The 10,292-nt window shown below is 51.4% G+C and overlaps 1 protein-coding gene across 1 annotated transcript; it reads left to right on the forward strand.

The window, feature by feature from the left end:
- The first annotated feature begins 907 nt into the window (after nt 1-907).
- On the forward strand, nt 908-9,694 carry LOC120928256. The gene is made up of 3 exons (XM_040339361.1): nt 908-2,576; nt 6,512-8,868; nt 9,023-9,694. The coding sequence occupies exons 1-3, from the start codon at nt 1,583-1,585 to the stop codon at nt 9,692-9,694; spliced, it is 4,023 nt and encodes a 1,340-aa protein (XP_040195295.1). The 5' UTR covers nt 908-1,582.
- The last annotated feature ends 598 nt before the right edge of the window (nt 9,695-10,292 follow it).

Genomic DNA, 10,292 nt, shown 5'->3' on the forward strand with positions numbered 1-10,292 from the left:
TTCATCTGATCTCAATAATCCCTTTCCCCTTCCTCTGTTATACCCCTTGGAGACAGAACAGCAATGCTGACTTGACAACATTGCATAGGATACTTCATTCAATCCCTAAAGAGTTACTACACTTCTAGTGTTCCGTGTCACCACATTATTGAATAAATGCATGAACTTGTTCTAAAACCTATGTCAGCAAGTGTTACTGCAGCCTGGTGTTCATGCATTTTTCACATTATTATTTATTCTGATAACAAGTAATTATTTTTCTACTTGCATATGTAGCGGGGGCAATTTTTGCTATTAAGAATGCTCAGATCTGAAGTGGTAGAATTGATAGTCTTATAATGTAAATAAGCGTCTGATGCCATCTACTGGCGAAGAAATGGAACGGCGTGTTCAAGGTTTGTTTTTTTCAGAACATCCAGAAGGGATATGAATAATTACCCAGGAACACTCAGGGCTGCAAGGCATGCTGGGAAGATATAAAAGACCTTGTGTGGCCATTTTTAGCTCTCTCGGCCTCGGGACCCACATCCTGGAGGAACCCTTTCACAGTGTGTTTGGTGGAGTTCTGGCCTACCTCGTGCGGAAGCAAGCCATCGGTATCCAGGCAAGTGTTGGAGGGTCCCCGATCGTCTCTGAAAGTGGGAACTGGACAACCAGACGAGTGCAGAGACCAGGTGGAGGCCGTGTGTGGTGAGAGCATCCAGTCATCTGGTGGTGAGAGGGCTCGGGCCCAAAGCTTTGTACTGTTTACACACACACACACTTAGACTGCCGGGGAGTGCTGCTGGGACCGTTAGTTCCACGCTGCCAGTGTGTTTCCCTAAGCCACATGTGCCAGGACCTGAAAGCCTTAATCAACTGCTTGATGGCCGGCCATTGAATATTGTGTATTAACCAGGAAAGAGTGCGCAGTCACCCTCCACGTTTAATCCGCAGTCCCTGTTTGCATCAAACTACTATTAAAATACCTGTGGATTACAAATTGAGTTCACATTGCTAGCGAAGAAAGAAGATCAAGGACTAATACTACTACATTTTATTGGCAAGGCCTTGCAGCGCTGTTACTGTTAGACAGATACTGTCATAGGGAAGTTACTGAGGGATTACCCGTTACGGTTGTGTTTTATTCTGTTGGGTGTTGCGTGGCGCATACTGTGTGGTTGTGTACTGGAAGTGGGAAGGCGCGCAGCTTGAAGTAAGGCCTGCGCGCTAGTCCCACTTGGAGACACCAAAATACCTGCGGCCGTAGGGGGGGTGTAAAGAAATTGTTGCGCACAGCCTTTCGCAATACTGAATGTGCACCACTTATGTTCCGATTGTGTATTACAACAACTGTTTTAGTAAAGTCAATGATTATTTAAGTTTAACTTGTGTCTAGACGGTTCCTTTGTCGCTCATAAACTATTGTGTCAGTTTGCACCACAGCTGTGACCAGGGGAGTGAGACCCAGAATACTGGGGGGGGTAATAAAGCAGAGTGCAGGCCCAAAACAATTAGCCGCTCCTTCGGGGGTAAGCGCTACACGTGGGGGCTCGTCCGGGATCCTGTACCTCTGCAAATAAAACCCATCCCTGGTATCAGCATGGATCCTATTACAGTGGCTCGGTGGTGTGGAACTGAAGGCGCCCGTTCCGAAGCGAGCGTAGCCATCGCCCTCCCGGGAGAAACCTGGGATAGTGAGCAGATCAAAAAGGTTGTGAAGGCACTGTCCCCAAATAGAAAGGCCTGGGTGATCGCCATCAGACCAGACTGTGAAACCTCCCACACCTATGCCCTATTGGAGTGGAGGACGGAAGTTCCGGAGAACTTCAGGGGTCCGAGTGTACAGCTAGCTGGAGGAACCAAGTTATACCTGACACATCCAGAAGGGTCTGGTCAGAGCACTGCCAACTCTAGCCTTGTAAAGCCAACGGCGCTGGGATTTGATCAGAAAACAACCCCAGCCCATACCAGTTCAAGACCCCCTCAAGGGAAGGTAAAACCTGTATATGGAAAGTACAGGGGAGGTTCTCAGTCAGAGCAGCAGCTATCTGACCTGAAACGGCAGTGCCGCACCATACAGGAAAGGTTCAAGGAGGCCTCTGGTGTGATTGCAGGACACATTGAAGAGCTAAGTGTCTCGTGCAAAGATTCAAATAACAGTAAGCTAAGTTCGAGGTCTGCCTCAGTTCCCTCGAGACGTACCAAAAATCGCCTACCTGAAGTGACGATCCGGAAGGATTTTAAAATCGAAGGACGGATAGGGGAAAAAGACCTGTTTCAACTGTGGAGGAGTGGGACATTACCGCCAAGTGTGTCCAAGCCCGCCGAAGACAGAAGCAAGGGCCCAGAAGCCGGCGGAAAACTCCAGAGGGCCCCAGTGAAGGAGTCAGCTGGGCGCCCGGTCACAATAGTAAACTCCAAACAACCATACGCCGTCCCGGTCCCTAGTGACCCCCGGGGGTCGAAGTTGAAAAAACACCCCCGGAAGAAGGGTGTAAAGGTACGAACCACCAAACAGACTAACCTTGCCACCCCACGTGGATTCCCCCCTGAATTAGTGGGGCCCTCTCCCATTGTCCCTATCCAAGTGGAAGGAATCTATACCAAAGCCCTGCTGGATACTGGAGCTCAAGTAACTCTCCTTTACAGGGACTTCTATGAGAAGCACCTCAGGCACCTGCCTCTCCAGAAGCTGGAGGAACTGGAGATATGGGGTCTAGGAACTCAGAATTTCCCATATGACGGTTTCCTGCCTATTAAGCTCACCTTCGACCCAAGCGTGGCCGGGGAGGCTGAAGTCTTCGATGCTCTGGCAGTAGTATGCCCCCGCCCACCAGGGGCGGACAAGAGTTCCATCATTATTGGGACCAACACCAACCTAGTCCGGAGACTCTTGACACCACTTATGCAGAAGCAGGACACTTCAGCCATAAAAATACACCCCATACTGACCCAGGTGTATCAGAACTTACTGCATGAGCAGAGGGCCCCAGCCGAAGGAGTGGGAAGAGTCTGGCGTTTGGATAGACGAGAAAAGGTGATACAGCCTGGTGAGGTGGTCTGCCTGCGAGCTTCTGTCAAGCTCACTTGGGAACAACCAGGACCTTTCATTGTCCTTGAGACGGACAGGAAACAGGGGAACAACGAGTTGGAGATAGTCCCCGAATTGCTACCAACTAAATTACTGAAGAGAAAAAGAGGGAAAGTCTCCGTCAGCGTCCGGAACACCACAACATCCCCAGTGAAGATGCCGGCTAGAGTGTTGTTAGGGGAAGTGCAGCCAGCAACCCCAGTTCCTCCGTATGAAATGCTGAAAGAACAAGGAGAGGAGATCCCTCAGGGGGGTGTTTTTTGGGAAGAATTCTCCCAGTCACCCGAATGGATGGAGAGAGCAAAGACCCAGCTACTAAAATGGAGGATGGCTTTCTCAAAAAACGAGTTCGATGTGGGGCTGGCCAAAAGTGCTGAACACAAGATCCGGCTGGAAGAGGACAAACCTTTCCGGGAAAGGGTCAGGCGGATTCCACTGGGAGACCTGGAAGATTTGCGAGAGCAACTGGCTGAGCTGAAGAGAACAGGCATCATCCGGGAGTCTCGGAGCCCCTATGCCTCCCCGATAGTGGTAGTGAGAAAGAAGAATGGGTCGTTACGGCTGTGCATTGACTACAGGACACTGAATCGGAGGACCATTCCCGACCAATACACCACCCCCAGAATAGAAGATGCCTTACAGAGCTTGTCGGGGGCGAAGTGGTTCAGTGTGCTGGACCTGAAGAGTGGGTACTACCAGATTCCCATGCACCCTGAAGATAGGGAGAAGACAGCTTTCATTACCCCGGTGGGGTTTTTTGAATTTAACCGCATGCCACAAAGCTTCTGCGGGTCCGTGGCCACTCCTTCCGCGGACACTATGTGACCCAGATAACTCACTGATGACTGGTAAAATTTGCACTTTTCCATCGAAAGCTTCAGGCCCTCCTCATGGAGTCTACTCAAGACTTTCTCCAGGCGCTCTTCGTGCTCTTCCAGTGTTCTGCCGAACACTATCACATCATCCAGGTATACCAGCACTTCAATTAAATTCATATCACCTACAGTCTTCTCCATCAACCTCTGGAAGGTGGCCGGGGCCCCCGACAAGCCTTGTGGCATGCGGTTAAATTCAAAAAACCCCACCGGGGTAATGAAAGCTGTCTTCTCCCTATCTTCAGGGTGCATGGGAATCTGGTAGTACCCACTCTTCAGGTCCAGCACACTGAACCACTTCGCCCCCGACAAGCTCTGTAAGGCATCTTCTATTCTGGGGGTGGTGTATTGGTCGGGAATGGTCCTCCGATTCAGTGTCCTGTAGTCAATGCACAGCCGTAACGACCCATTCTTCTTTCTCACTACCACTATCGGGGAGGCATAGGGGCTCCGAGACTCCCGGATGATGCCTGTTCTCTTCAGCTCAGCCAGTTGCTCTCGCAAATCTTCCAGGTCTCCCAGTGGAATCCGCCTGACCCTTTCCCGGAAAGGTTTGTCCTCTTCCAGCCAGATCTTGTGTTCAGCACTTTTGGCCAGCCCCACATCGAACTCGTTTTTTGAGAAAGCCATCCTCCATTTTAGTAGCTGGGTCTTTGCTCTCTCCATCCATTCGGGTGACAGGGGGGTGTTTTTTGGGAAGAATTCTCCCAGAGGGATCTCTTCTCCTTGTTCTTTCAGCATTTCATACGGAGGAACTGGGGTTGCTGGCTGCACTTCCCCTAACAACACTCTAGCCGGCATCTTCACTGGGGATGTTGTGGTGTTCCGGACGCTGACGGAGACTTTCCCTCTTTTTCTCTTCAGTAATTTAGTTGGTAGCAATTCGGGGACTATCTCCAACTCGTTGTTCCCCTGTTTCCTGTCCGTCTCAAGGACGATGAAAGGTCCTGGTTGTTCCCAAGTGAGCTTGACAGAAGCTCGCAGGCAGACCACCTCACCAGGCTGTATCACCTTTTCTCGTCTATCCAAACGCCAGACTCTTCCCACTCCTTCGGCTGGGGCCCTCTGCTCATGCAGTAAGTTCTGATACACCTGGGTCAGTATGGGGTGTATTTTTATGGCTGAAGTGTCCTGCTTCTGCATAAGTGGTGTCAAGAGTCTCCGGACTAGGTTGGTGTTGGTCCCAATAATGATGGAACTCTTGTCCGCCCCTGGTGGGCGGGGGCATACTACTGCCAGAGCATCGAAGACTTCAGCCTCCCCGGCCACGCTTGGGTCGAAGGTGAGCTTAATAGGCAGGAAACCGTCATATGGGAAATTCTGAGTTCCTAGACCCCATATCTCCAGTTCCTCCAGCTTCTGGAGAGGCAGGTGCCTGAGGTGCTTCTCATAGAAGTCCCTGTAAAGGAGAGTTACTTGAGCTCCAGTATCCAGCAGGGCTTTGGTATAGATTCCTTCCACTTGGATAGGGACAATGGGAGAGGGCCCCACTAATTCAGGGGGGAATCCACGTGGGGTGGCAAGGTTAGTCTGTTTGGTGGTTCGTACCTTTACACCCTTCTTCCGGGGGTGTTTTTCCAACTTCGACCCCCGGGGGTCACTAGGGACCGGGACGGCGTATGGTTGTTTGGAGTTTACTATTGTGACCGGGCGCCCAGCTGACTCCTTCACTGGGGCCCTCTGGAGTTTTCCGCCGGCTTCTGGGCCCTTGCTTCTGTCTTCGGCGGGCTTGGACACACTTGGCGGTAATGTCCCACTCCTCCACAGTTGAAACAGGTCTTTTTCCCCTATCCGTCCTTCGATTTTAAAATCCTTCCGGATCGTCACTTCAGGTAGGCGATTTTTGGTACGTCTCGAGGGAACTGAGGCAGACCTCGAACTTAGCTTACTGTTATTTGAATCTTTGCACGAGACACTTAGCTCTTCAATGTGTCCTGCAATCACACCAGAGGCCTCCTTGAACCTTTCCTGTATGGTGCGGCACTGCCGTTTCAGGTCAGATAGCTGCTGCTCTGACTGAGAACCTCCCCTGTACTTTCCATATACAGGTTTTACCTTCCCTTGAGGGGGTCTTGAACTGGTATGGGCTGGGGTTGTTTTCTGATCAAATCCCAGCGCCGTTGGCTTTACAAGGCTAGAGTTGGCAGTGCTCTGACCAGACCCTTCTGGATGTGTCAGGTATAACTTGGTTCCTCCAGCTAGCTGTACACTCGGACCCCTGAAGTTCTCCGGAACTTCCGTCCTCCACTCCAATAGGGCATAGGTGTGGGAGGTTTCACAGTCTGGTCTGATGGCGATCACCCAGGCCTTTCTATTTGGGGACAGTGCCTTCACAACCTTTTTGATCTGCTCACTATCCCAGGTTTCTCCCGGGAGGGCGATGGCTACGCTCGCTTCGGAACGGGCGCCTTCAGTTCCACACCACCGAGCCACTGTAATAGGATCCATGCTGATACCAGGGATGGGTTTTATTTGCAGAGGTACAGGATCCCGGACGAGCCCCCACGTGGATTCCCCCCTGAATTAGTGGGGCCCTCTCCCATTGTCCCTATCCAAGTGGAAGGAATCTATACCAAAGCCCTGCTGGATACTGGAGCTCAAGTAACTCTCCTTTACAGGGACTTCTATGAGAAGCACCTCAGGCACCTGCCTCTCCAGAAGCTGGAGGAACTGGAGATATGGGGTCTAGGAACTCAGAATTTCCCATATGACGGTTTCCTGCCTATTAAGCTCACCTTCGACCCAAGCGTGGCCGGGGAGGCTGAAGTCTTCGATGCTCTGGCAGTAGTATGCCCCCGCCCACCAGGGGCGGACAAGAGTTCCATCATTATTGGGACCAACACCAACCTAGTCCGGAGACTCTTGACACCACTTATGCAGAAGCAGGACACTTCAGCCATAAAAATACACCCCATACTGACCCAGGTGTATCAGAACTTACTGCATGAGCAGAGGGCCCCAGCCGAAGGAGTGGGAAGAGTCTGGCGTTTGGATAGACGAGAAAAGGTGATACAGCCTGGTGAGGTGGTCTGCCTGCGAGCTTCTGTCAAGCTCACTTGGGAACAACCAGGACCTTTCATCGTCCTTGAGACGGACAGGAAACAGGGGAACAACGAGTTGGAGATAGTCCCCGAATTGCTACCAACTAAATTACTGAAGAGAAAAAGAGGGAAAGTCTCCGTCAGCGTCCGGAACACCACAACATCCCCAGTGAAGATGCCGGCTAGAGTGTTGTTAGGGGAAGTGCAGCCAGCAACCCCAGTTCCTCCGTATGAAATGCTGAAAGAACAAGGAGAGGAGATCCTTCTGGGAGAATTCTTCCCAAAAAACACCCCCCTGTCACCCGAATGGATGGAGAGAGCAAAGACCCAGCTACTAAAATGGAGGATGGCTTTCTCAAAAAACGAGTTCGATGTGGGGCTGGCCAAAAGTGCTGAACACAAGATCCGGCTGGAAGAGGACAAACCTTTCCGGGAAAGGGTCAGGCGGATTCCACTGGGAGACCTGGAAGATTTGCGAGAGCAACTGGCTGAGCTGAAGAGAACAGGCATCATCCGGGAGTCTCGGAGCCCCTATGCCTCCCCGATAGTGGTAGTGAGAAAGAAGAATGGGTCGTTACGGCTGTGCATTGACTACAGGACACTGAATCGGAGGACCATTCCCGACCAATACACCACCCCCAGAATAGAAGATGCCTTACAGAGCTTGTCGGGGGCGAAGTGGTTCAGTGTGCTGGACCTGAAGAGTGGGTACTACCAGATTCCCATGCACCCTGAAGATAGGGAGAAGACAGCTTTCATTACCCCGGTGGGGTTTTTTGAATTTAACCGCATGCCACAAGGCTTGTCGGGGGCCCCGGCCACCTTCCAGAGGTTGATGGAGAAGACTGTAGGTGATATGAATTTAATTGAAGTGCTGGTATACCTGGATGATGTGATAGTGTTCGGCAGAACACTGGAAGAGCACGAAGAGCGCCTGGAGAAAGTCTTGAGTAGACTCCATGAGGAGGGCCTGAAGCTTTCGATGGAAAAGTGCAAATTTTACCAGTCATCAGTGAGTTATCTGGGTCACATAGTGTCCGCGGAAGGAGTGGCCACGGACCCGCAGAAGCTGGATGCTGTCACCTCATGGCCCCGGCCAACAAATGTGACTGAACTCAGGTCTTTTCTGGGATTCTGCTCCTACTATCGCAGATTTGTTGAAGGGTTCGCCAAGATAGCTCACCCACTCACTGAACTATTAAAGAACCAAGAGGGGGCTGGGTCGGACCCTGATGGACCTGGGAAGCCTAAGGAGGGTCCCAGGAAGAAGAAAGAGTCGATTGAAGACCAATGGACCACTCAGTGTGAAGAGGCATTTGTACAGTTGAAGCGGAGCCTCACTACTGCCCCGGTTTTGGCCTACGCAGACCCTGCCAGGCCTTATGAACTGCATGTGGACGCCAGTCGAGATGGACTGGGTGGAGTACTCTACCAGGAGTATGACGGGCACCTACGACCCATTGCCTATGTGAGCCGAAGTTTGACACCCGCTGAAAGGAATTACCCAACTCACAAACTTGAGTTCCTGGCTTTGAAGTGGGCAGTAGTGGACAAACTGAGAGACTACCTATATGGCGCAGAATTTGTGATCAAGACAGATAACAATCCTCTCACCTACCTACTCACCACAGCAAAATTAGATGCTACAGGGCATAGGTGGCTGGCTGCACTCTCTGGATTCACCTTCAGTCTAAAATACCGTCCAGGGGTCGGAAATCGGGACGCTGATGCATTATCCAGAAGGCCCCACTACGATTGGAACTCGCCGGAAGGTTGGACCCAACTTACCCCTGAAGGTGTGAGGGCTCTTTGTGAAGGAGCAGAACAACCAGCGAAGGGTGGAGCCAGGGCTGAGGAGGTAGGAGTGTCCGCTGTGGGAGTGCCCTAGGGGCTACTGTAATGTCACTCAAGTGGTGGATGAGGGTTTGCCTAAACTGTCCAGGAAGGACCTCCGAAGAGATCAGCAAGAAGATCCCCTCTGTAGCCTTGTGTCGGAGGCCTTGGAGACTCAACATTCTGATCTACTCCTACAGAGCGCCAAGAAGGAAGCTCGCCTGTTATGCAAGGAGTGGAGTCGGTTACAGTTGAAACAAGGAGTGGTGTACAGGAGGGCCCCCTCTGAAGATCTGGAGGAGAAGTGGCAGTTGTTCCTGCCGGAGAAACATAGGGAAAGAGTTCTGATTGCTCTGCATGACCACCATGGCCACTTGGGATCGGAAAGGACCCTTCAATTAGTGAAAGACAGGTTTTACTGGCCATACATGCGATCTGAAGTGGAGAATTACTGTCGCTCTTGTCTCAGGTGCATACAAAGGAAGTCTTTACCTCAGAGAGCCGCCCCAATGGGCCATATGGAAAGCCACGGACCCATGGATCTAGTATGTATAGACTTCTTGTGTGTGGAATCCGATCTCAGTGGGCAAGGAAATATTTTGGTAGTCACGGACCATTTCACCAGATATGCTCAGGCCTTTCCAGCCAGGGATCAACAAGCGCCTACTGTGGCAAAGATCTTGGTGGAGAAATTCTTCATCCATTACGGCCTGCCTCAGCGGATCCATTCAGATCAAGGAAGGGATTTTGAGAGCACCCTCATTAGGCAGCTACTGGACTTGCTGGATATAAAAAATCTAGGACTACCCCCTATCACCCACAAGGGGATCCACAACCCGAAAGATTCAATAGAACTCTCCTCAACATGTTAGGAACACTGGCCTCGGAGCAGAAACAACAGTGGAGTAAACACATTGCAGCCATGGTACATGCTTATAACAGCACCGTGAGTGATGCCACAGGATATTCACCCTATCGCCTAATGTTTGGTCGGGAAGCTCGTTTGCCGGTGGATCTGGCGTTTGGTACTTCTTTAGACCACACTTCGGAGGCCTCTCATCGAGGATATGTGGGCAGATTACGGAAGAGTTTGAAGGCCGCATATGAGAAAGTTCGGGCCACCTCAGATGCGAGGGGACGCAGGAATAAGAGGAACTTTGACCTCAGAGTGCGGATCCAAGACCTGCAACCTGGAGACCGAGTGCTATTGAGAAATCTGGGTGTACCAGGAAAACACAAGTTGGCTGATCGCTGGAAGTCACAGCCATTCATCATATGCAGGCGCCTCCGGGGATTACCGGTATACGAAATCAGACCAGAAGGGAGTACTGGACCACTGAAGGTATGGCATCGGAATCACCTTCTGCCCTTAACAGAAGCAGTCAGGAAAACTCCACGACGGGAACTATCGCCTATGGCTGAGCCTCGACCTGTAACTAGGTCTCAGTCAGGATCCCTGGCCACAGAAGG

This window comes from Rana temporaria, chromosome 2 (assembly GCF_905171775.1).
Source record: "Rana temporaria chromosome 2, aRanTem1.1, whole genome shotgun sequence".
In the NCBI taxonomy this organism is placed as follows: Eukaryota; Metazoa; Chordata; class Amphibia; order Anura; family Ranidae; genus Rana; species Rana temporaria.